At 39.3% G+C, this 27418-nt stretch overlaps 1 protein-coding gene across 1 annotated transcript in view; it reads left to right on the forward strand.

Moving 5' to 3' along the window:
- Positions 1–53: 53 nt before the first annotated feature.
- The window catches only part of CTNNA3 (catenin alpha 3), a gene marked incomplete at its 3' end in the record, with an annotated part of 410569 nt that continues 383204 nt past the window's right edge, over positions 54–27418 (forward strand). The window contains exons 1-5 of the mRNA XM_083865913.1: positions 54–164; positions 3902–4008; positions 8989–9181; positions 16074–16240; positions 27138–27257. Coding sequence (XP_083722039.1) covers positions 140–164; positions 3902–4008; positions 8989–9181; positions 16074–16240; positions 27138–27257 — 612 coding nt within the window. The 5' untranslated portion in view covers positions 54–139. The remainder of the gene's footprint in view (positions 165–3901; positions 4009–8988; positions 9182–16073; positions 16241–27137; positions 27258–27418) is intronic.

Consider the following 27418-nt stretch of genomic DNA (forward strand, 5'->3'; position numbering starts at 1 on the left):
TCAGTCATCCTGAAATACACTGGGGAGCTTGTCAGGCAGTCCCTTGCAGATGCCTCAGAAGCCCAGTAGTGAGCCAAGGCAGTTGCACTGAAGTTCCTAACACAAGGAAATTACATAGACAGTTGCTTTAGTGCTGAATATGGACCATGTATTTTCTAGGATAGGTGAGTGATACACTGTTGGCTTTCTAACAATCTAGCAGGAAATGGATTCTGAAGTAAAGGTTTTCTAATTTATGCAGAATGTCTTTGGCTCTGCTTTCTGACACTTATTAGTTTATGTCTGTATACAGTGTACTTAGAGATTCTAAAAAAAAGCTGCAGGTGCTGTGTTCACGTTGCATTGCAGATGGATATAGACTTTGGCTGTTTTTCCAGTGTCTTTTTCTTTTTACAACAAAAGACTCAATAGTTTTGACATCTGATGAAACGACAAAATTTTCATTATCTTGAGGTTGGTACACTTCATAGGAATGTGCAGGTGGTTGCTTTTCTGGCTGTTCTGGAACACAACTGTATCTTGTGACACATGCTTAACATCCTAAGTGTTGTAAGAGCTGCTGGTGTACAGGGCTGAGATTGCCTCCTGTAAAGGTTAATCTGACTGAGTGTGAGGTTATACAGCCTTTTACCAAAATATCTCACAGTTAATTCCCCTGCTGTAATCAGGGGGATGTTATATTGGATTAGACAAATGCATTAAAAAAAATAAAAAGAAAAAAGGAAGGTGTAATGTTGACTTTCATTTTTTTCCTGAGGCAAACATCAGATTTTGTAGTATTAATGAATATGATCTGGAAGGATAGAGTTCACTTAGTAAGTGGAAATGCCAGAGAAAATCCCAGGATGATCTTTACTGGCTGTGTATTTTTCCTTCTATCACCTCTTATTCTTACCTTAATAAAAAAAAAATAAAATTAAGGTGTCCAATTAAAATATTGATTAGCTGGTATGGTATATAACAGTAAGGAGAGCCTGGAAAGCTAAAAATATGTAGTCAGATTATCAAAATAATTTAAGATCTTGTAGTTTTTGCTGCATTGGCTTGCAAAACTGTTTCTGTCTTTCTGCTTTAAGGAAGTTTCAGGAAGCATTAGGATTTTACTTAAAAAATACTGCTGGAATCAGCAAGTGAGCCCTTAAGTGAGTTATTTATATCTTAGAATATAATTGAAATTTTCAGAGACAATAGTTTTTGAAATTGACTTTCAGTTGATGATTTGTTATGGGCCTGACTCAAGGCTAAAAGCTATTATTGGCTTAACTGGCTTTTGAACTCAGGGCTCAAGCAAAGAATAAAAATGCTGATGTTAGACAATATGCTAAGGGTAACAAACAAACAAACAAAAACCACAGAACAACCCAGAAAAGGCATAGTCATGACACATGGATTCACATTTTTTCTGACCTGCAAAAATGGGGTTGAATTGGTAATACTTCCCAAGTTTGAGAGAGCTCTGTGATGGGATTCTGGAGCACAGTGATCCTCTAGTAACAGGAATTTACTTTAGTTACAGCTACGTGTTTATCTGCCAAAATTTAGAAAAGACCAGATTATTGCAGATAATGTGTAGCAGAAGAGATTGTGCGGTGAGAATGGAGAGCAAGCAGCAAAAACGTTGAATTTCTCTGTTTTGAGTAAAGCAGGTGCTGACACCCTTCTATCAAGGAATTGTGGGGAAGCCACTGCGAGGTTAAAGCATGAGTGTATCTGCAGAAAAGTAACTCGAGTCACCTAGTGGTTTCTTTAGGTCGCAGTGGAAGAGTGAAGTACCATCTCCATCCGGTTAACCTGCTCCCTTGCAACTGAGGGATGTTTGACCAGGAAAAAATTCACAGCACGGTCGATACCGTCTGTTTGCAGCTGTTGTGATGGATTTCAAGAAGTGCCCGTGTTTTGGGAGACTCGTGAAAATATTGAAGATAAGGGTTGGTAACCAGCAGCATCCTAAAGATTTATATTTTTTCTGATGTAAATAAAAAGCAGATTCATTGAGATATCGGCCAAAGATTTACAAAACCAGTGAATTGCAGATGGCAAGACAGAATCTGTCTTTTCCAGAGCGTGTAATGATGTGGTTTGACGCAATTCCAGTGAAGCTGGAGGGCAGTATCTTGTTGAATCAAAAAGCTTTTTGAGTAAGGGGTGGGCACAGCAGGAGCGGCGCAGGAGCTCCTGTGCCGGGTGCTCAGAGCTCGCAGCCCCGGGCAGAGCCAGGACTCGGTGCGGGCACTGCCGTGTGCGGAGGGGCGGCTGTGGGACAGCGCCTTTGGGACCCAGGCTGGCCGGGGACAGCAAGTGTGGGAAGCACAGACATTTAGTGGCCTTCAGAGCAACGTATTAGTGTTGGACAGAAAGAGAACCGCTGGCAGTCCCAATTTTGGGAGTCTCAAATTTTATTTTCTTGGTGCTTGTTAAAATTATATAAATGATAAATGTGTAAAATATGGGCAGATAATTTGCTTTGACATTTCTAGAGTTCTCTTTCCATTCAAATCTGTGGAAGGAAAAGTTTTTTTTTTTTTTTTTTTTTTTCTGGTCAGTCTGATCTCAGGTTTCTTTTTTCTTTGTCTTTTGGCTTGGAATTGAAAATGAAAATTCAATTCATTTCCATATGCATCACCTGGCTGGATGCAGCTGAATTTGTGGGAACTTAGGACTGCCACTAGTATAGTTTGTAATAAAAGAAAAACTTGGCTTTTGGGTAACCTTTCATAAGAATGGCAAAACCCTAAATTGCTTTGTATCTGAATTCTTTAATTATTGCTCATTTTATCTTTGCTTGTAAGTGAAATGTTCCTAACTCTCCAGATCCATTTCTACACCACTTGCTATAGAAACCCTGAACCTACTGTGTTCTGTTAAATCAGTGCTAGGTTCACAGGAAGGTGACAATATATCTCTTCAGCCTGCACAATTGCAGTACTTTATTACTTTATTATACAGCAGCAATGGTTGTAATAAGTCTTGCTTAAAAAGGACAGATATCCATTATTTTTGTGTTTGAAGTCTTCATTGGCTAAAAAGGCTGTGTTTTATGGTAAGTTAAGTTACTGCAAAATTTAAAACGTCTTTTATTTTGGGACAATAATCGGTTGCAATCCAACTAAAGCAGTTATAATTCTTTGTTGACACACACACATTTCAGGCTAATGGCCTGAGCCATGGCCCAGTGAACTTGGTGAAAACTATTAATTCACATCAGTAGATTCTGCATCAAGTTCCTAATGAATGATTTATTAATTTTAAAGACCTTACTTAGCTTTACTTCCATCTTATTGAATTCAGTAATAGGCTTTCTCAACTTAATCGGTCTTGACACTTTAAAAATATTTGTTATTGCAGGGTATAAAATAAGAAAATGCTTCACCTTTTCCTGCTGTTAATTTCCAGAAATTTTAAGGGCTGCTTTGTATATGCTTTTTTGTTCTTAAGGTGCTTATTTTAACCCCTGTAATTTGGCACATGGAATAAGATACAGATATTGTGCAAATAGCATTAATATTCTTTTGTTTTGTGGTAAATTCAGTTATGGAATTTAATAATTTTGGTTTAAAGCTCCTTTTTAGATTAGTAGAGGAGTTTTATTCAATGGCATTCTAATTCAATTATCCTTATATATTTTTTTAACTTGTGGTCAATGTAGAAATCTGTGAGTGAATATAAGGAGTTATATGTACTTTTAGTCTATGACTTTATGGTTTATGTAAGCACAAGCATGTTTTTTTTCACAATTTAGAAATGGGGAATTAGAAAAGTTAATTGTATTTCTTGAAATCCTAAGCCTGTTAGGAAAGAAGTTCATACTCACATAGGCAGTCTCTGGGCTCTGACAGAAGGCACTGAGGCTTGTAGTCATGGTTAATATTGGCTTATTGCACTTCTCTTGTTTTGTACCTAGGTGAAATGTCAACAAAAGTGCCAAACATTAAACTGAAAATCGATCCTCGGAATCTGCAGATCCAGACATTTACAGTGGAGAAATTACTGGAACCATTGATAATTCAGGTACTTTGGAGTAGCAGAAAGATGGATAACCATAGAGGGAAGGGAATAAGGCTGAAGAGCTTTGACTAAGGGCATTATTCTGAAAGTCACACCCACAGCTCTTCTGCAGTTGCACTTCACTCTGACTCAGGAGCTCTTCAGGGGTCTGCCTTCCAGATTTGGTCATGCATTTGGTCACTTCCAACTTTGCCACTAAGTCTGTCATAGCAAATAATGCATGTTCTAGCTGGTCTCTTGCACAGTGTTATCTAGGAGATGCTTAAATGTAAAATACACTGCAAATGGATTTCCAATGCATGAAATAAATAATTCTTTAAAAATAAAGTTGTATTTTCCCTATTTGAAGCTTTGCCTCTTCCTAACTCATCCAATTTCTTTTCTTTTGCTAATAATTCATTGTAATTTTTTTTTTGGGTGTCTTTTCCTCCCTTGCTCATTTTTCCATTCTGGAGGGTTACTTTCCTCAGAAAGTAACCTTTTCTTTTCTATCATGACTTCATTTCCAGCTGCTATTAACTGAGCTGCCTCTCTCATTTTGTCTGCCTTTGATTATATTTTTTTTGCCTGGATGTGATTGATGGTGTGAAAACCCTCAGTTAACAGGTCAGTGGTTTGTGGAAGAAGTCAAGGATATGTGGATGGATTATACAATTAATTTCAAAGTAGTAAGAATGGATGTCTTGATAGACTGAATTTAAAATCCTCTTGTAGACCAGTAGGTCAGACTGTGCTCAGGCAGCTGCAACACTGAGTGTTTTTAGAGAAGGTAAAGAAAAGTAAATTTCGGTTTGAGTTTTACAGGATCAAAGAAACCTGACCAAAAAAGAAAGTGCAGTTCCAGAATAAAATCTAAGTTTTGGGTTTTTTTCCCTCCCAGCTCTTCTCAACCATTGAAAAGCTTGAGGCTGTTGAAATTGGAAATGCTTTGATTCTAAGAGAATATTTTGACTGTCTTTTCGCTCTCTTGAGTTTAATGGTTTGCTTGTTTCAGACCTGTGGAGGGAAAACTTATGTTTTGAAAGAAAATGTTGAAAATATAAAAATAGGGATTGAAGCTCATACTCAATGAAGAGTGATTGAGAGGCTGGAAAGGTAATAAATGAAAATTAATCTGTGATTAGAAAGAGAATCAGACCAGTCACAGATAAAAATGATGTTCTTGCCAGATTCACTTTAGCAACTGCTGCTTGGGGACAGTGTTTAACTTTATTTTGAGATTTCAGTTGTTATTTATTTATTTATTTATTTAATAGTCTTGTAATGCTGTGGCAGGAAGGAAACAATGGCAGTGCTTGAGGTTCTCAGAAGTCTGTCCTAGCCAGTTATGATAAGTGTTAGGCCAATCAGTCGTTAGATTACCAGCATCAATACAGGAAAAAATCCAGGCAAAACCAGCCTGGGAAGTAACTAGGAAGTAGCTGTGGAAATAGCTGCAAATCACTCCTTGAATTGACTCTCTTCCCTGCAATTTGCAATTGGCAGTGGTGATTACTCTGAAAATAGTGTAGCAACTGTTTTGTCTAAAGCCCTCTGTGAGTTGACAACTTCTCTATCCTTGGAATAAAGCAATGTCCTAAATTGCTCTGGGGGTTTCCCTCTGTGGCCTTTATTTTATCCCAGATGATTGGAGGATGTTAGTTTTGAAAGGAAAGCTTCTCAGTATAGTTCTCAATCATTACATCTGGCATATTAAAAAAGGTAGTTGTCAAAGTTAGCATGGTTCAGCTGACACAATGTGTAGAAAAGTCCCTGTATGTTGGAGTCCCTTGCATCACTGATGAAAACCAGGCAAATTGAAAGGCTTGTATTCCCATCTGTCATCCACACCACAGACGTTTGCTCACAGGGAAAACACACACTGTTGGTTTTACTTCTACATATGGTGAGCTGGCCTTCTGCTCACTGGGCAGGATCAGCCAGTGTTTATTTGTATGGGCAATACTCTGGATTTGAAACAGTGGCCAGAGGTTCTGCTGTTGTCATTAGGTCTCTGAGTTTGTCTTGTTTTTCTTAAATTGACATCTAGTTACACTGAACTATGTTGTTAACAAAAAACATTGATGCTTAAAAATACTTTTTACATTAAGATAAAGGTGAACCAATTATTATGAGACTCCAATTATGAAGGCACTGCTTCCTGAACTACTGCAGTATTAAGAGATTGTCTATAAGTGATGCCAGTAGCTGAATATAGCATTGGAAGAACTGCTTCAGAGTTTCCTAGAACCCTAGTATTTGGTATAACCATGACCCCATAAGAAACCCCTTCAGCCTAGTAAGTAATGGCAATAACAGTCAACAGTGGTGTGATTCAGCTTTGCAAATATGGCCTAGAGAGCGGTTTAAAACCCTTTGTGCCTTTAGCACAACTGTGTTGCTCCTACCACAGTTAGGCTGGGAGACATGCTGTGCATGGCAACAAGGTGGTGTTCAACTGGGAAATCCATGGGCAGGATCAATGGGGATAAGTTTTTCTTTTCTCTTATAATGATATCAGTGACTGTGTATTCTGCCACTACAGTACAAGCACTGTTGACAATGGCACACTGTATTAGTCTGTGGATCAGTTCTTCCTGGGTAGGATTGTGTAAAGTTGTTATTTCACTGGGGTTCTGTTTCAGAGAATTCAGAGTAGTTTTTCTGTTTTCCATAATCTCCATGAGCAAAGAGCTATCTAACAAATTTTGATTGTCTTTGAGATCAACTGCTGCCTCTAATATTTCCTGACAGTGATGCTGAAGATGCAGGGTCTTACAGTCAGGAGTTTTCGCCCACAGGAATGTTTATTTTTTAATACTTTTTCATTTGTTTTATTTCCTTTCCTCCTCAACATATCAATGAACAGTATATAAAATGATACTTTACATTAAAAAAAACAGTGAAAACCTGTGAAGTAGAATACATTATTTTCTAGTGAAATAGTGATTAAATGCTTAAAATTTAAAAATACCTTTTATTTATTTTGACAGTGCTTTATGCCTTTCTTATTGGAAGTATCAGCCTGTAATCTCTAACTCATTCTTAAGGATGCAGTCATTGAGACTGCCTTAAATGTTCTAAAACTGACATTAGAGGGTTTGTAAAAATAAAAGATATTTATTCCCAGTGCATTCCCAGTGGCTGATTAATGTGCAATAAATAATTCTATTTTCTTCCTTTGAGCAACAGTCAGAAAAATACCCAAGCCTTCTTTAACAAGCTGAGCCAGAGTTATTTATGTTGCTCTCTCTCTTGTGACATGCCAAAGCAGTTGATGTCAGGTGGATGGTCCTTTTCCCTCCCAAATTGCACATGAATGGTACAGGGGTCAGGGCTTTTATGTTTATAGATGTGTTTACAGAAATGTTACCTAGAGGATATTCGGCAGTTGTGTTTAGAAGTAATGATTCATGGAAAGCACTCAGGTGCATGAATTCATGGACAAGATCTGAAGGTGAGTTAAGGCACATATAGCACTGTACTACCCATGTTTTGGTAGAGAGAACAGGATAGGAAGATTGAAAAATATCAGTGAACTTCATGAAAATAAGGTGTGCTTTAAAACATCTCTATAACACTTAAAAAAATGTTTTGGGAGTCTTTCCTTAGCATTACAGCTCAAGAAATGCCTTAAAGAATTGTCTTTCAGAAACATTCTGTTGGAGTGTGGAAGCTGTACTCAAATGATGAGGAATGTGGAGTGAGATGGTCTATAAAAATAAATTCTTTATGGATGTAGAAGTGCAATGGTAAAAATACAATTTGGACTAAGATGCAGTAAATCTAAATTCTGGGCAAATTGATGTATGATTTTAATTTTGAGAGCACCCTGAAGTATTTGGAGGTGCTGAGCTCTGGCCACTGGGATCCCTCTTTGGAAAGAAGAGAAGGCATTTTGAAAGGTGTCTGTACTCATTTTGGGTATTTGTTCTGGGATACCTTGCAAGTCTTATGCTGGAAGTCTGGGAAGACCCAGCACTTCTAGGGAGAAAGAACCTGGGGGCACTGGCTGACAGCAGCTGAACACCAGCCAGCATGTGCCCAGGTGGTCAAGAAGGCCAGTGGGAGCCTGGCTTGGATCAGACTGGTGTGGCCAGGAGGACCAGGACAGTGATTGTGCAGTGGTGACTCCACACCTTGAGGCCTGTGTTCAGTTTTGGGCCCCTCATGACAAGAAGGACATTGAGGTGCTGGAGCCTGTCCAGAGAAGGGGAAAGGGCTGCAGTACAGGTCTTAGGAGGAGCAGCTGAGGGGGCTCAGCATGGAGAAAAGGAGGCTCAGGGTTACCTTTTTGCTCTCTACAACTCCCTGACAGGAGGCTGTGGCTGGGTGAGGTTGGTTCTCTTCTCCAAGTAACATGTGCTGGAAGAAGGGGAAATGGCCACACATTGCACCAAGAAAAGTTTAGATTGGATATTAAGAAAAATTATTTCCCTGAAAGGAGTGTCAGGCATTGGAACGGGCTTCCAAGGGACACAGTGGAGTCACCCTCCCTGAGAGTATTCAAAAGGCACATGGATATAGTGTTTTTAGGGACATGGTTTGGTGGTGCACTTGGCAATGATAGCATGACAGCTGGACTTGATGTTTGGAGGTCTTTTCCTACCTTAATGGTTCCATAATTCCTGCCTTGCTGAAACCTTGTCAAATAGCACTGAGGTGTTTTTTTATTTTATGAGCAGGTTTTAAAACAAGCAGTGGCAGGAGTTGGCATCAGGGTTAATAAAACAATGACATTTCTGTTGACTTTGCTTTGATCCTACAGAAGGAAGAACACTAAGATGATGCATGATGCAAATGTTGAGTAAAATTGCATCAGATTGAATTCAGTACTTTACCCCATTCTTGGTGTTTGTGCTGAGCTTGCCTGTCTGTCTCTAAAGCAGAGGGAACCTCTTTGCTTATTCTTAATTATATATAATTTTTTTAATTTTAAGAACTGTATAAATTCACTTGTAGAACTTAAACCATTATTGTCCCTTTTGTTTCTTTTAAATGTAGGTTACAACATTAGTGAACTGTCCACAGAATCCTTCTAGTAAGAAAAAGGGCCGTTCCAAAAGAGCTCATGTCTTGCTTGCTTCTGTGGAAGAAGCCACTTGGAATCTGTTGGACAAGGGAGAAAAAATTGCCAAGGAAGCAGTTGTGTTCAAAGAGGAACTCCATGCAGCTCTTGCTGATGTGCGGAAAGAGAGTAAGTACATAGCAAATAATTCAGGCACACAAGGAATTGGTTAAACCATGCCTGCTGGCAAAGTGAACCTGGGATATCTCTGAGAAATGTGTTGTGATGTGCAAATGTCTGAACTTGGAGTTGTCTAATTGTATATTCTGGGATACCAACTATAAGGAGGTAAAGTGTGCAAGCTGGGCCCCATTGTGAAAAAATATGTGTATCAGTGGAAGTTTTGTCATTTGGAGTGCGAGGGGTTTTTTTTCATGAGAAGAAGATGCCTCTTGATCATTCTAGTGGCTGTTAAGCATGACTAAATGTTAATGAGATTTTAACTTCTTGAAAATAACTGTTTACCTGAATCTCAGATTAAGACCTTTTAGTTAAAAATTTAAAACATAAGATCTTTCTTATTTTTTGCATTAGTAAGAGTTTAATTTGGGAGGGTATAATAGTCCAGTGTGGAGGTATGTTTTGAGAGTAAGATGGATCCTTTAACTTACCATAAGAGTCATCCCCTCCTGATAGAGCAGGTCCTTTCATGTGAGTTGTGTCATATTCTGTATCCTCCTGACTTAATCTCTCAATTTTGGACCTGATTCCCAGGACTGGGATAGTTTTTGTGATCTGCAGAGAATGTCGTACCCATTTTCTTTCAGGCTCTTTCTTGTTTCTTGAGTTTTACTTTTCGCCATGGAAACTGGGAATATTTGGGTGAGCACAAAGGCCATGAGTACATGACCAACAGCCTAAATGCTTTCCTGCAGAAATCACAAGTTAAAGTTCATGTATGCTTTAATGATATCATCCTACCTTTACTAAAGATGGAACTTAATCAGGTTTATCTTTAAATTTAAATTTATTTTGTTTGGTCATCTTGCACATGCAGCTGGGGTGGTTTCTGGCTCTCTGCTGTTATTCAGGGCAGTGATTACTTGCTTTTGGCTTCCTCTGAGCCCAGAGATGACTGTGGTTTAGAGTTTGATCTATGCATATGTGTCTGAGATACCTTAAGGTCCTTTGTGATTAAAAGCGTTTATGATCAGCAAGTATCACTGTTATCTGTCACACTGAGCAGCTGAGGCTCTTGCAAAATCATTCATTTTGGAGTACTCTTAAAATGTTAGCCCATCCATTACAGACTGATAACACAAGGTAAGAATAAAATACATAGTTTTATATTGATTTTTATACATAGAGAAGTTGAAAATGTGATATATTTTTATATTACTTATTGATTCTCAGCCAAGACCAGAGGTAACTACAAAAATAAATAATACATAAAGTAGATTATATATACCTCATACATTTTAAAAGGAAGTTAAGTCCATGTTATCACCTATCATTATGCAATGATGAAGGGAGTGGTTGCAGCCCATGTCCCTTCAAGGATTTGCCAGATTGCACAGGTTAGTTTTAAGAAATGGTTGACACAATTGTAAAAAAAGTAGCAGTTTCTTAATTTTGCAGACATTTTAAACCTTTGAAGCAGTGTGCTATTTTTAATTTGTGGTAGGTCACATCATATGTAACTTTGTTGCCTGTTATTCAGGCCACTTTCTGTCGCTGTTCAATGTTCCATTGTTATTCACTTCCAGCGCTCTGGAGGGATGTGGGTCAGCAGCCATGCTTGCATGTGTCACCTGCCATGCATGTCAGACCATACAGAATTTAATTTTCTCTGGGTATATTTTCTGTGGTGACTGCCAGGTACTTCTATTAATACAGTCTTAAATTAATTAGGAAGTTTTGCACATGGCTACAGCTTGTATTTCCTGGATAATGGAATTTTGAAGAAATGCTTTAGATAATTTCACTCACATCAACCAAATTCAGGTTTGTACACTGAGATCTGGAAAAAATAAACACTGTCTTACCCCCTCTTGTGTTTTATCTTGTGTCACGTGCTGAACTTGTTCAGTTGGGGATGCAACATGAGCATTAAACACTTACTCCTTTTGAATGGCAGTTTCCAGTGTGAAAATGCTTCTTTGTTGCTTTTGGAGCTCATCAATTTGGGGGTGCTTTTAAAGGAATGATAAACTTTTTTTCAGTCTCTTCTGATAATCCTATTTGTAATAATGCTTTGGAGAATAAAGCATCAAATGAATGCGATAAAAATGAAGAATGGGGTGCATTTAATTCATCTGTGTATGATTCATGGTCTTCAGAAATGACAACATGGGTATGGCTTCACTGACTACAGCTTGCTCAAGGAACTGTCAGTAGATGAGATTTTGGAGTCTCAAATTCAGCTGAATTCTGTTAGTGGCCTCTGAAAAAGGTGTTGCTATAATGGATGACAGACATGTTAACTGGATAAATACAGTTAAATGTAAATACAGATAAATACAGTAAATGCTTCCTTTGGCGTCTGTAAAGTTTTAAGAAAGATTGGCTTAGAGCCAGTCATTTTAATAGAGGTTCTCTGCATTTTTTTTGTTTCCTCTCAAGAAAGTACTTTTTAAGTCTACCCACATCTAGATAACATCTTCTTCTGGAACTCTGCTAAGGAAGGTGTGTGGGTGGTGGACTGTATGCATCATCCAGAAATCCACTGGCCTAGTAACTGAAGAACTGCCATGATTTCCTGTTGATCTGATTTGGTGAAACTTTATTAGAGGCTACTTATGTCCACAGTTTTATTCTAAAATAGTGTAGTAAACCCCAAAGTTAGTGTATTGAAAAACTTTCACTGAGAGATTTCATGTGCATGCAGCATTTCAAAAGATTGTCTTCTAATTCAATGTTCTGTGGAATAGCTGACCCCTGTGCAAAGGGTGTAAGGAGCAGTGTTCAACCCTGAATGCTTCTGACACTAAATATCAGCCTCGAATTCATGTCCTGATTCTGAGATTTAATCAATTTTAAGGCAAAGCATTGATTCTGTTCATGTGGTGAAATGTTGCTGTAGAGATCTGAATTGAAGTCTCGCACTATCCTTGGGATGATGAGTTTTTGCATTTATGTCAAGGTGTGATGGCTTATAGTTCTCAGACAGTTGCCTGGGCATAACTGAAATGTTTGGTATTTACTGCCATTGCTGACTGACTATATATAGTCATAAGCACAACAGTTGTCTTCTGCCTTGTTTCTATCTATTGCAATGTCAGTGTTTCATGTGTTTAGCTGTTATCACACTCAAGTATGTTCCCAGATAAGCCTGTCATCGCACAGAGCAGGGAATTGAAAGTGAGTTACTTGCTGGAGTTACATTTTGAGCCTTAGTTACTCTTTAAAAGGAAATTCCAACAAATGCTTTGATATTTTGAGTGGCCATATTTAATGTCTTTTGATATTAAACAGGGGAGGCAAGAGTTTGATGGCATGGAAAACACTACCATTCACTGGCAAGAAATGGAGAGCTTACTTAAAAGGGAATTTACTAAAGTAAGGGTATAGGGATCTTTTGTATTATACTGTGTTCTTATTTGTCCCTCATCTTAAAAGTGAACTTAACTTTCTCATCCTGCATGAAGAGGTACATATGTGTATTCTGTGTCTAAGGGACTTCCATTCTGGGAGGCAGAACTTAAATGGCTTAAAATAATCTGTGCTGTACACTCCTTTCATCAAACCAAGAACAGATCCCCTAGAGAATAGCTTTTGACATCAGCCTCACTGGATCAGGTGCCCCTGAGTGGGAAAGGGAGAATGAAGAGGTGGGTGTAAGGCATGATGGGGATGTGTGGCGGCTCTGATTACACATTAGGAAGAACTGGATGAGATGTGGAAGTGGAACATCCTGATACGCAGTGGTGAAATAGCTGCAATGCAACAGAATCCAGTGGTATCTGAGTGGAATAAGAGACTGTGTGGCAGGAGAGAAATGTCCTGTAACAGCTCCAGAAAGCTATTGTGAGTATCTGAGTTATCACAATGTTGAATATTAGGAACATGCAGGAGGTATTGATCTGCTGTGCCCTGACACTGATAGTGTCACTTCAGCTGGCTGGCTGAAGCAGAATCCTTTTATTTGCTGTAGCAGATGGAGATGGTATTTGTAGGAACAGAACAGGTGACGGTACTGGTGACTTGTATTGTTTAATCTTGTGTTTTTAGAAAGGGTAGGTTGTTCTGTGCCATGATGTGACCTTGACTCCCAACCTGCTCTGATACTTATTCTGCTTAATGTGTCAGTTCATGCCTGCAGGATTTGAGGCTGCACGTACTATAGTGTAAGTAAGAGCTAATAAGAGTTCTGTTATTGGTGAGACCCCATTGGAATACTGTATTCAGCTCTGGGGCCCTCAACATGAGAGTGACGTGGACCTGTTGGAGCCAGTCCAGAGGAGGCTGCAAAGATGAACAGTGGAACTGAGCACCTCTCCTGGTAAGACAGGTTGAGAGAGCTGGGCTGGTTCAGCCTGTGGGGAAGGCTCTGGGGAGACATTACTGGAGCCTCTTAGAGCCGGAGGGGGTCCTACAAGAGATTTGGAGAGGGACTTTCTACAAGTGGCAAAGGCTTTAAACTGACAGAGGGTGTTTTAGATTGGATACTAGGAAGAAATTCTTCACTATGAAAACACTGAGGCACTGGTACAGGGTACCGAGAGGAGCTGTAACTGCCCCATCCCTGGAAGCATCCAAGGCCAGGTTGGATAGGGTTTGGAGGAACCTAGGCTAGTGGAAAGTGTCCCTGCCCATGGCAGGGGGATTGGGACTAGATGACCTTTTAGGTCCCTTCCAACCCAAAAGCATTCTAGGATTCTGTATTACAAACCATTGTGGGTTTTTTCTTGTTTGTTTGTATTTCTGTTTTCTCAAGTTTGAGACTGAAATGTTGGAAATTCTTTCTACTTACTTTGGTACGTCTGTCCCCCCCCGCCCTTAGTAAATGAGCTCCTATTGTCAACTGTGTTTCTCTGGAACTGTAAAGCCATCGGCCTCTACTAGTGCAGTTAGGAGTGGGTGACAGGACTTTCCTGGCAGCAGTACATCCTTGTGGGAGGACACAAGAATGGCATAAAATTCATTGCATTCCATGTGCATTTCACACTGCTGCAGTTAAAATGAAAAAAATGAGAGGAGAAAGCCAGTTGTAGATACAAATAGAAGAGAGAAAAATGTGATGCTTGGATGGAATTTCAAAAGGAGAAAGAAAATCTGTTCAAAGAAATAGAAGAAGAAAGCATAATTTTGTTGATCGTTCCTATGCCAGTGAAGAGCACTTGGCTTGTTGTCAGTGTTATGCCGAGCACTGTCTCTGAGGGGTGCTCACTGCCCGCGGTTGGTGCCCTTGTTGCAGTCTCTGTACAGACACAGCCTGGCACCAGCTGTCAGCTAATTGCCGACAGCCTCACAGTTCACTTGTTTTTAAAGGAATTTTCATGTAAGTTCCAGGATATTTTTGGTGCTGGATAAAGTGTGTGAATCCTCTAACTTTTTTAAAAAAATTCCTTGTGGCTGAACAGTGTTTTTACATTTCCCTGTGCCTGAGCAGATTTTTGTAGGCACATGTAAGTAACAGTCATTTGACACAGCAGTAGTTGTCAGTAGCTGATCAGCTGATGGTGGAGCAACATTTACTTTGGGAGTCATCTCTCTAGGTGTATTGAACAGAGTCTTGGAAATATCTGCCTGACAGTAATTGTGTAGTTATGATAGATCCTGGCTTTGGTTCTTTGAATTGCTTTTTGTTTGATTGTCTAAAATAATTGAAATACTATGAATGCTGCTGTCTGTCTGAATTCCTGTTTGCGCCACTAAAAGGGCAATTTTTTGTGTTTCATTGTTTGTGACAAATGTAATTATGGAATAATATCCACTCGATGGGAATTAAAATAAAAATAGATTAAATTGCATCAAACTGTCATGCTGTCTACTGCAATTTAAGAAAGTTTTAACATCACGTTGTTTAACATCATGTCAGAGCTGTCATTTTTTGCTGTTTCTACTTGTAGCTCCTATCTGTCTAGCCTGTATCTCATGGCTCTACTTTAGGATTATGATTTTATGTGTTCATCTGGCCATCCCAGCTTATGTCACGCTCATTTCTAGGGGCTTGGTCATATTCAGACCTTTCTGACTTGTGTTTGCTCACAGATTTGCAGAATGTTAAGGGGTTGAAGGGACCTCTGAGGGTTGTCTGGTCCAATGCCCCAAGCCAGGCAGTGCCAGCAGTCTGCCCAGGACCATGTCCAGTCGGGTTTTTAACATCTCCCAGGATGGAGACTCCACAGTCTTCCTGGTTGGCCTGTGTCACTGCTGAGTCATTCTCGCAGTGAAAAAACATCTTCTGATGCATTTATGAAATCTCCTGTGTGTCAGTTTGTGCCCATTACTTCTCCCTCTGTTGCTGGGCTCCACTGAGAACAGTATGGCTCTATCTCCTTTTCACCTCCCTTCAGGTATTTATGATGTTTGTCACTGTTGTCTGTATTGTTGAATTTCATTTACCACGTTGGAGAGCAGTATTATTGTCTACTGGCAGTCACTAGCTCTGTGGCACAGATTTCACTTTATGTCAGTCAGATGTTTAACTGTACGAGGTTTTCATTCCATTAACTTATATTTGTAAAGAGAAGAGCAATATTTGATTCCCTTCTTTGACCAGGAATTATTTAATAGCAAGGACACCAAAGTACATGTAATATGACAAGTAGCATCTAGAAAAGTTTAACAAAGCCCCTGGCTTTGTTGTGTACAGTTCAGAGTAATAGTGTGAAGGCCTAGGAAATTATTTCAGAACTAAATGATGCTCTAGCACAGAAAAGGAACATCATGGAAGATGTGGAACATTAACCTGCATGATCTGTAATAATTGACCTTCATTTCAAGGCATTCGGGCAACAAAGAGATATCAGATTTATCGGCAGTACTTGGACTTGGCAAATAACTGATGGAACTTCAATGACTTCCTTTCCTCTGGGTGTTGTGGTCCAGCCTAAGGCAGTTTGTCTTCCTCTTGCAGGTGAGGCCCTGCAGGTGTCAGCAGAGGCGTTCACCAGCGATCCCTGCTCCCTGCCCAGGAGGCAGGCTGTGGTCCCGGCCGCTCGCTCGCTGCTGGCCGCTGTCACCAGGCTCCTCGTCCTGGCCGACATGGTGGACGTGGCCTATCTGCTGCAGCACCTGACCGTGGTGAGTAAACCTCTGCTCTCCTCAGGATCCTGTCAGCCAGACGTGTGTCTGCTCAGGGCTCTTCTGCCATGGGGAGCTTTCTGTACTCGAGCCTTGCAGGTCTCAGGCACATACCACCTGAGCAGCTGGGGCAAGTGTGCGTTCTAGATGACATTGGTAAATGGACCAAAAAACTCATCTGCTTGCAGCTCAGCATGCTTACTCTATTTTTGGTGGGTGGGTTTTTTTTTTTTTTTTTTTTTTTTTTTTTTTTTTTTTTTTTTTTTTCCCCACTAATACTTTCAGTAATTTAGAAGAGACTGATAAAACCACAAATTTCCCTTGACTTCCTAATATTTCAGGGCAGAGGTGAATAATCAGTGCCACCTCTCATAACGCTTCGTTCCGCAAGAGTACACAGTGACTTAGAGGACCATGTTGAAGCAAATTCAATTTGGTGAGGGTGAGAATGAAAATTTGGCTCCAATTAAGAGTAGGAGAAGTGTTTAATAATAAAACAACATTGTGTGGGTTTCAATACTGGGCTTGAAAGATCTGCCACTGACAACTGCTAGAGATGCACCCCAGGTTAAATTAACACTGACTTGCAGAAACTTCTGTGCTGTTCTGTATGTTTAAATTTGTCAGCTGTAATAGGAATAGCCTATGTCTTTTGTACTGTTTGTGGAAAATTTTCTTAAATGATGATATTTCTTATGGTAATCTCTTATATTTTTAATATTTATTTTCATAATCCTAGATGCTCTCTTCTGAGGTGTATTGAGTATGTTTTACATGAGAGAACTAAAATTAGATGGTTTTCCTTGCCAGAGTTTCAGTATTTCTAAACAGCTGTCTAATTCACGTCATGTTTTCCTTCTGAAAATGAAAACAAAAAAATAACTGCAATGATGAAAGAATGTGGTGTCATTCAGGAAAAAAACTCCAGCACTGCAAAGAGTGCCATTAAATTGTCATCATCTTCCATACTTCCTCTTAATAGGAGGGAGGACTGCATTTGTAAATGAACCCTTAGAATAAATTAGTGTGGTATAACACTCTTGGTAATGCCTGTGCAAAAAGACTCACCCTAGTTCTTAGAGGAGATTGTTGCATTTTGGATATTTATTTAATCTCTGCTCTGGCTGTTGAACTTGCCAACAGTGGTATTAGCTGTAATGGTGTCTTTTAATGTTTACATCTAATTAGGAAATCAACTTAATGTAATTTCAACATGTGCTATTGAACATCCCTCAGTTTCTAACAACTTTTGGTCACAGCTAACTGAGCCAGATTTAAATGCAATTAAATATTTTAATGAATTTCAACTTGGCTCTGTTCTAAGCATTTAACTGAAATCATTACACTTAAACACTCCCTTAGAAATTCAATTTTTATTCAATGTGGACTTGCTCCCACAACAAGACATTGTATTCACACAGTGTCAAAACAGACCTTGTCTTTGCTGTATCAACTCTAATTTTCTTGGGTTTTGCAAGTTCATGTGCCTTGAAAATCAACTCCTTAAAAGTCATTAGCTGTTTTTCTTTGCACTTGTTCTAAAACCTTAATGCTTCTACCATATTATCTTTTTCTTCAGACATGGATGTTACAGCTGTTATCATTTAAGAGATGGGAAATTTCATTGTTCTTTATTTCCATGTCTCTGAGTGCTGTAATTTTCATGGGGTAGAATGAAGACATTAGAAAGGACTAAGCCAAAATTAATTTGAAAAGTTAAAAAAGTAATAGTAGAATAAAAGACATAAAAATTCTAATCAAGGACTTTTTCTTTATTTGCATATATAAAATGAAAGAAGTTAGTTCAGCATCATCAAAGAACTCTGTACAGTATTAGTGAGAGATATTGCTCAATATAGAAGTATTTAATGGGGAATTACTGATTTAAGTATCTAATATTTTTCAAATCCATTTATTTAAAGAGTGCTGACAGTTTTTAGTCTTGGTCACTCACTAAAATTAGTTATTTCCAACACTGATGTTTAAAGCTGTACCTTTTTCTACTGACAGAATACACTTTGGATCATTAACCTTTCATTTCCTCAGTAGCCTGGGAATAAAAATGGAAAGCAAACAAATACAATGTGACTGGCAGTCATAGAAAGCCTCATCTATTGTTACTTGTCACATCTGCCTGCTGATGTATATCTAGGAAAAAAGGATGAACCTCAGCTATCTCCTTCCAGCTCATGTAGTCTCTAACAATATTGTCTTCTGTACATTTTGCTTAGACTTAGGAGAGTTTTTGAATTCTGTGTTATGAAGTCTTCATAATAAACAGTGTGTAATGATGAAAATACTAAATATTTTTGGTCACAAAATCACTGAAATGTGACTTTTCAGGAGTAGAAATAACAGGTGAGTTTGATAATCCTGGCAGGAATTTCAAACCAGATGTTTAAAAACCTAGTTTTGTGAACAGGAAATCAGCTTTTTTAGAAGTTTTGTTAATTAAATGGAGAGAATTTTGGCTGTTTAATGAATTCTATCAGATCTTCACCAAGCAAGGAGTGAATAAATGTGTGTGTAAATAATCCATACTAGGTGCCAGTACAAAAGTGATTGATCACATTCTGGCACAGAGCACTTTTGGCCACTTGTGGAATTTGCAGTCCTGTAAGACTGTGAGAGTGCAGTGCAAACAGAAAGATCCTTTTAGAGTTCACCTAAAAAATAAAGTACATCACACCAAAAAGAAAGATTTTCTTTCTTTAAACAACTTTTTTTTTTTTTTTTTTTTTAAGACAGGAAAGAGTTTAAATAAATAGTTAACTCTGTCTGAGTTTCCACACTTAAAGAGTTTAAAGTCTCTAAAGAAACAACTGAGTTCTGAAAAAATGTGGTCAGACAAAGGGCTGTCTTGTGTATTGCACCCTCAGATTCAGAGCTGTGTTACCAGCTCATCCATTATGGTTAATAATGCTCGATATTGTTTAATTAAGTGAATTAACAGACTAATGGAATTGCTTAAATTTATTGATCAGAAGAGAACAGCAGGAAAGTAACAAGTTTGGAGAATTTAATTCAAAGACCATGGGAAGCCTGTCTTTCTCTAATAGATTTCAGATCATGCTGAGCCAACATGTTTTATCTGCCTTTCCCCCCTTGATGTCATGCTTGTAGATTTGTTGTGTAAGTCTTCATATTTTTCATGAATGCCTCAGACAGCATGGTCTTTACAAAATGCTTACTTAGAGTTATTTAAAACTCCTGCTAGAGGAAAAAAAGAGACTAGCTACGGATAAGAAGCAACTTATGAAGTTGGGCCCTTTGAGCATAGTCTGTTCCTCCCTTTTCTGCAGAGTATTCATCAGCGTTAAAGATGTTCTGAGCAGGAACTCGGTAGGGTTATATGGAATGAAAGAGCAAAGACATCTTGGGCTGGCCTGTGCTTCAGGTTTAGAGGCTTGGTTCAACTCCCAGAGCTGTGCTTAATTGATCCAGATCCATGTGTGGAACCTTCTACCCTCCAGGAGATCATTTGGCACATAGACCTGTGTGAGTCTTAGATGGTGTAGCAGGTCACTAAACATTTTGTTTTGGACTGCAGGGGGAATCATTCTGCTCCCCATCCCTGTGCTCAATTTCAGGGGGTTGGGTGTCTGGAAAACAACTGGTCCTTCTACTAAAGACTGAGACAGAGAAGTACCTCATACTTTTTCTCTTTGTTTGTCACTGTGTTTTGCCCTGCATCCAATAAAGGATGGAGATTGTCCTTAGCCCTCCAGTTGTCCCTAATATGTTTATAGAGACCTTGTTCTTTACAGCAGTAGTAGATTAAATTCTGACTTCTTGCCACCTTTCTTGCTTGGGTTTGAGTTACTCCCATGGCAGGGGAATTTCTGGAGCATAAGGAGTATAAAGAAGATGACAGGAGTCTTTGAGAGAAGATTTGGCTTCTCCTTTGGTTCATACTCTGTTGGGGTACAAATCCCCCTGGCCCCATTCATACAGGCCCAGGAGTGTCCAAAGATGTGAGGACTGATTTAAAACCTTCCGAGAAACTAAGATACATAAATCCATCCAGACATGAGGTAGAAATGCAAGTTTAGTTTTAAATAAATAGAGCATTTTAAGTGCCTTAAAAATAAGAGCCTGTGTTAATAGGTAAGAAAGAGACCTAGTACCCAGTTTGAAGTTCAGTGATATTGCCTTTTGCAAAGTTAGTTAAATTCTAGTCATAATAAAAATAATGTAACCTTGCTAGAAATTCCTAGATAGAACAGATAGAACTGTATGTGTAGAATTTGTGTAAGAATTTACAAAAACTAACGCACATCAATTTTAGGTTAGGATAGGTCCAACACTTTTGTTGAGAGTATGTGTTTAAGTCTGATTGGCTAAAATTGGAATAAAATGCACTAAGAATATTAGAAAAACATATACTTAGGGAATATGGAATACAGGTGCTGTTGTTGCTGTTGCCTTTACTGCTGCTGATAAGGTGCTACCACTTCTGCCTGGGACATGGGGACTTTGCTGGCATGAACTGTAACAACCTCTGCCTTCATGAGGCTGATTTAGCCATGCAATAAAAGACTTTGCTTTTACCACTACCCGTCGACTTTGTCTTCAGTGAGGACACGCCAAAAACTTGACAACACTCCTATTTATTTTCTCATCAAACAGAGATTCCTGCTACCAATCAGAGGTTCGTCTGTGGTATGTGGGATGCAGTTGTTTAGAATCAGGGCCACTGTGTTTGTCATCACACTCTGCAAATTCTGTAGCACTCTGTGATGTGCAGTAAATAACAGAGGAAAAGCAGCTTCCAAAGAATTCCAAAAATTTCAAAGTGAGCGTCCTTATGAATGCAGCAGGAATCTGGATCCACTTCTGTGCTTGCTATAGGAGCCTCTTGACTGCTCCTTTGTAACTTGTAAAAATAAATAATTGTCAAGCTGTGGGATGATAAATTCCGACTGGAATATTAAGTTGTAAACATAAAGCTGGGGAAGATCTGTAACATAAAGGTGGCTTGTAGTGAGGTTCATACAATTCTTGAAATCATTAGAAATATAACAGAGTTTGAGAAATCCATGCTGTGTCTGGTGATGGAGTTGGAAGGTGGGATATTAGAAAAGCAGAGGCCTATTTGAAAAATTTGTTTGGAGTGTGCAGATGTCTGCATGCTCCAGTCAGTGACCAGGGCTCCATTGCAGTCAACTCTCTTTGAACCTGTCAGGGCAAGAACATTGCTAAAGGCTTCACTTCAGAGTGTCTGTTACTGTGTTTGGCCTCCGCAGCAACTCTTACCACTCAAGTGCTGTGTTTATAAGGGAATAAGAAGGAAGTGACATTCTGAAATTTCCTTCCCTAGAGTGGTAATATGGGAAGCAATTCTAGGCTGGGGAAATAATCTTGGGAAATATCTTCTCCTGGCACATTATTTATTGGTAGTACAGTAACAAAGCTGGTGTAATGTAGAATGGCTTGTCTGATCAACAATTCAAGTATGCAGAGGTCATTCTGATCTAGAGAAATTTATTTTATAACTCATTTGTGCTCTCAGAGGCAGAAATGAGGAAATGCATGCAAAACAAACAGTATATGCTTTAGCATCAGAGTGTATGTCTTCAGACCTTCTTAAAATGACAGCAGAATCATCTGATATTTTCTGAATGGAAAAAGCTGTGAACTGTTCTCCAAAAACCTCTCCAAAGGAGGCACATTGCCCATTTCATTAGAGCAAAACATGAGAAGAGCAGCTTTTTTCTCATAAGTATAGGTGTTCACTAATTGGAATTTAAGAGAGGTTGTGAATGGTTTTTTCCGAAGCATATCTCAGGGTGATTTAAATAGTATATTTAGTATAATTTAGGCTTTTAAAGAACCAGTACCTTATCAAAACAGGAAGATTTTTTTTTCAATTGAGAGCTTCCTTATGTCAAAATGGAAGTTAAATTTGCTTCTGGTCCTTAATTCAGCTCATATAAATCCATATGAAAATAAAGAGAAATATTTTACCAATGGAAAAAAAATAGTTCAGTGCTGCTATATTGCCCTGTGCAGTGGAAGATGATAGTATTGATACTGTGAAATACAATTACTCTTTGACTTGTGCAGCATCAGATGAACAAAATGAGCCATTTCTCCTAATTTGTGAATAACAGAGTGGCTTTTTGCAACACTGGCTGTAAATCTGAATCAGTGGTGTAGAAGGAAACTATGTAAAGGAAGTGCAGCAAGCCCTTTGATTACATCATCTTTGTAAAGCCGGACTCCCAGGCAAGTGACATTAGAGGTATGTGGTCCGTCCAGTAACATCATGTACAAACTGGAAAAGCAGGATCTGCTGTCCCCATCCCTCTTCCTGTTTATATGGAAATTGTAAAGTGGTTACCAGGAAGGTGGCTTTGTACTCTGTATTCAATGATGTTGCTTCCCACCTTTCTGAATTATAAACAATGAAGTACTTTGCACTGCATGTTTATAATCTCATAATTTTGTATCTTGGTCTCCTGTTTAGTTGGTAAGCCATTAATTTTCATGGCTTATGGTTGAAGATGAAATGTAGTAAATTTTGGCTTAAGCAGTATCAAAATTTTAGTATGATTAGTTACTTTAATATGATTTCCTTTTGAAATTACAGCCACTCTACCTCTGCCTCTTTTCTTTGATCTCATTGCCTCATTTTCATTACATATGACAGCAGAGCAGAAGTTTCAAAGCTCCTCAACACAGGTAGAAGGATAGTGGCGAAAGCCCTCAAAAATGCTATGTCAGGAGCTCATAAAAGACAGCAGAGGATTCTCAGCTGTTAATGCACTTTACTGCAGGAAAAACTTTGTCAGAGCTCACTTTTCATCTTTGTCATTGCAGTGTATGTGAGACCATAGAACTTTCAGTCCTGATGCTTACAGTCATACTTGCTAATTAGGTAAACTGTGGTCAGTATCTGAGAGGAGGCTGCAGGACTTCACCTTGCACTAATCAGGAACATCACACTTCCAAGGAGGTGTTGTTGTAACACTCTTCTGGCCTGTCCACATTTGTGATGGTCATCACTTTCACAATTCTGATGGTATTTGTTGCTTCGTGATACCTAAAATGGGACAGTGAGAGTTGCTTCACTTAGTTGAAGCATTCACTGTGTGTTGGTTTCCAGTGGGGTGAGCATGGAGCCTTCATTCAGCTATGGCTTGATGGTGTCTGCTCAGGACATGGGGGCTGCTGTGTTACCCACTCTGTTTTAGGGCCAGGGTGCTGGGCTCTGGGTCTGCATTTGGTGGGTTTGCGGTTTCCTGTGAATGGAATGCTATGGTACTAGTGAATATAAAGTCATGCTCTTCCCTTTAAAGGTACGAAGTTGTCTATGCACTATCAGTGCTATGAAGTTATCTGTGGTAACTTGGCAAACAGAAGCAGCTGTGATAAATTCACAGAGATATGATTTTATCATGGAGGGAAAATCAGTCCAGGTAGCTACCTAGTAGTGCCACCAAGAGCAAAAGTAGGAAAGGAGTGCTACTTCTCAGCTTTCAGAAACTACTCAAAGCACTTTGAAAAGGTGACAGGCAGAAAAGAGCTTCTGTGAATCTCTGATGGTTATTTATACTTGGTTATTGGAAGGAGAAAAAACACTCAGGAATTCTAATATTTCTTTTTACCTCTAGATAGGAGAGATGAGAGAGGGTTTTTTTACCACTTGCCCCAAAATGCTGGTTCACATTGATAGAAGTATGATGCAGAAAGATCCAGATGTAGCTTTAATTTTAACAGATGTACTGGTAACCTTTGTGTGTCCAAGGCACAGCTTTCTGATTTCCTGCTGATAGCAGTGGAAAGAGAATATCTATGTTTTCTTAAAATTGCTTGGTTGATTTTTTATTTACTTTAGAGTTAAATTTTTAAAAAGTGTTTCTCCCTTGCATCTAAAGACAGATGGGGATGCTCTGGCAGTTACCCATCAATTTTATTGAAGCATGTCACCCTTATACATTTGGTTTGTATTTGCTCATGCTTCTTATATGTCTTTCCAGAGAGCCAAATGCACTGTTAATGTGTTTGTTGCTTCAGGACATAAGGAAGTGAGTGATCTTGCTAGCAGAGCTCCTGCTAATGAAGAATTGAAGCTGTGGGATTAAGTACATCCTTAGAAGGATGAAGATGATTCTACAACTGTATTGTAGTCTAACATCTGAAAACAAAAATGACACCTCAAGAAAAGACTGTACCTTATGTTTATCTAGTGAGTTTGGGTGTCCTGAGTGGAGACCTCATGCCTGTATTATTCAATCCCACAACAGGGTGCAATAGCTTTTGCAACAGTTCTGGAGAAATATATCATGGTTTGAAGCAGAGGTACATGAGGAACTTGCCAGAGACATTATGAGCAGTTTCTTACACACTTTAAAAAAAGCAAGGACTATGGAGTGCTTTTGGTCACCTTAAACTGAACTCAGGTCTTGTTTGCAAATGTTGTAATTAAGTTGCTTCCAACTAAGGGGTTAGCCAGGAGTGGGAATTGATGAAAACAAACATTGCAAATGCAAGGCTTTCAGATCAGCTCTGGAGCAGAGATAAACCCTGAAAACAACAAATCATACAAAAATTGGAAGATAATGAAGTCAAGCAGAAAAGAATAAAGAGTATTGCAGTTTTGTCTTAGCATGTGTATTCTGTCAGCCATGTCAGTACAGAATTCAGGAACATACTTTGGGTGAGAAAGTTTTATTTTATTTTTTGGTAGCTAACACTATGCAGCTAGAAAGGCTCCAGTTAGCCTCTAGTAGTGCTGCATGAGGTAGAGCAAGATAAATTACAAATAGATAAAAACACTGCCTTAACTTGCCTTTTGGTTATGAGAGCAGTGAGACAGAAATAAAGACTGCAGACCGGCAAACAAGCAGTGCTGACTTGCCTGAAGTTCCAGGAAAATTGTTGTAAATTGTCAGTGGAAATCCACTGCAGCTGCTTATTATCCCCAAGAAGAAGTACCTGGGGGCTGTTCAGCATCAGGTACAGCTTGGGCCTGAGCTCAGTCAAATGCTCTGGAATGAGGGGCTCTGGAGCACTCCACGTCCACGACCAGCAGTGGCTGTCAGTTATGTTGCCAGCTTCTTTGAGAGGGACAGAAGATGAGTGGAGGTTTGGCTTTGATTTTTGTTTAGTGTTGCTTTGCATATCTGTCTCTCAGGCCAGTCCAGCGGTCGGCTGGACCACCCTGCTAGCTCTGATACGCCCCAACAGTACCTTTGCGTGGGTCTTGGCTCCGCAGTACCTTTGCCTTGGCTGTCACGGCCGTGGTTCGAAAGAGGGGACACTCTTTAAGGCTCAGGAAGAAGGTTTTATTCGGGAATCACAGGGGCAGTCCCTGGTCCCAGGCCTGTGCCTCTGGAGAGTGACCCAGGGCCTGGTTTGCGAGGGGTTTTCGTTTACCAGAAATCTCAGGGGTGGGCACAAGTTACAAGACCAATGAAACAAAGCAAGGTGGCTAATGCCAAATGCAATACACAACATTAACAAATCAGGTTGATTGAGGTGGGGTCCTCGGAGATCCACCAATCACTGTCTGACACCTCTCCCGAAGGTTTTGGGCCTGGGAGATGATGGGTGGGGAGGGGAGATGCATTGAGATGAGGGAGAAAGACAATGGGATGACCGAAACTCCAGGCAGAGGATTAGGTTGTCTTGGAAACTCTTATCAACTTCTGATAAGAACATTCCAAGACAGGAAATTTACCTGGCTAGGGTTAAAGTCCAAATCACATCAACTTACAACTAAAAAACCTATGAAACAATTCCAGCACCCCCACAGTCTAGTTTTTTTCTTCCCCTTCTCTCCCTGTGGTTCATCATTCCAATTCGGTGGAATGCTGTGGTTTAAGCAAAGGTGTAGAGAAATGTGGGCTGTAGTTACTACAGAAGTACTTGGTTTTCCAGAACTGACTGGAAAGCAGTCCATTGCCTCATTCCCTGGGCACTGGTACCACAAGTGAGCTTCACCTACAGGCCCTAGAACTGCAGTAGGCTAAGTCAATACTTTGGAAGGGTTTACAAGTGTGTAGTTCTTCCTGATTATATCAGTGTAAATACATGTTTATAGACTTGCTTCTGATGGTAATCACACTGATAACAAAATATTACTGAGCTACCTGCAGCTTTGCAGCTGTCACATGCTCATGAGGGGAAGAAGAGTATTTCCAGGTGGGAAAACAGCAAGTCAGAGAAGAAGGCTCATGATTTCCTGAAGGTAGCTGGGAAGTTGGACCTCCAGTTCTCCTCTGACACAAATCTTAATATTTCTGTTACAGTTCCTACAGCTTGGCTGGTGTTGTGTGTCTCTGAAAAATACCAGTTGTATTTTTAATAATAGTGTATGCATGGAAGAAGTTTTAAATTTTAAAGAAAGGTCTATAATCGAGTATAATTGGAGTTGCCACAGTTTTCATGCAGAATGTGAGCACATTGCCCAAGTGATTATCTGGTCTTAAATTACTCTTAAGTAAGTTAACTTGATAAGAAGCACCCTGTGATTTCTAAGTTCTACTGTTGTGCTTGATAGAATGAGTTCATGGCCTGTATAAAGTTGCATACAGTTTTCTTTGTTGAAAAGAAAGTATATAAATCTATGTGAATATATTATTTCCTGGAACTTGGCACAGAAAAACAACTCACCTTTAGAGGTTGATTGCTTGTGTTGTGTCTGACCTATGGAGTTAGATGACTTCATTTAATTGAGGAGGGCATATGTACAATGCTTTGAATTCTGTGATTGGTTTCAAAACAAAACTGTAGGAATATGTGGAAGGTTAGAGGTGGCAAAGCACAATTGACTTAGCATTTCGTAGAAAATAATTGTAATACAGAGTGAAACACAGCAACTCTATGAATGATAATTTTTTGCCCTTTTTTTGTTTTGTTTTGTTTTGTTTTGTTTTGTTTTCCCTCACAGTTTCAAAGAACATTTGAATCTTTAAGAAATGTATCCAGTAAAACTGATCTACAGAAAGCCTACCAAAAGTTTCAAAAAGATCTGGAAAATCTTGATTACTTGGCATACAAACGTCAGCAGGTAAGACCATGGAAGCTTGTAAGAATGCTGGGCATGAACAGGGTGGGTGGTAACACTGCTGTGTTTGATGGAGTGACTGTTCTGTCAGTTGGGGTTTGTGCTTTGTGCAGTGTCAGGGAAGGCAGCAGGAGGGGGCCAAGTCTACTTAGTGCATGTGCTGC

This window comes from Zosterops lateralis (assembly GCF_965231275.1).
Source record: "Zosterops lateralis genome assembly, chromosome: 8".
In the NCBI taxonomy this organism is placed as follows: Eukaryota; Metazoa; Chordata; class Aves; order Passeriformes; family Zosteropidae; genus Zosterops; species Zosterops lateralis.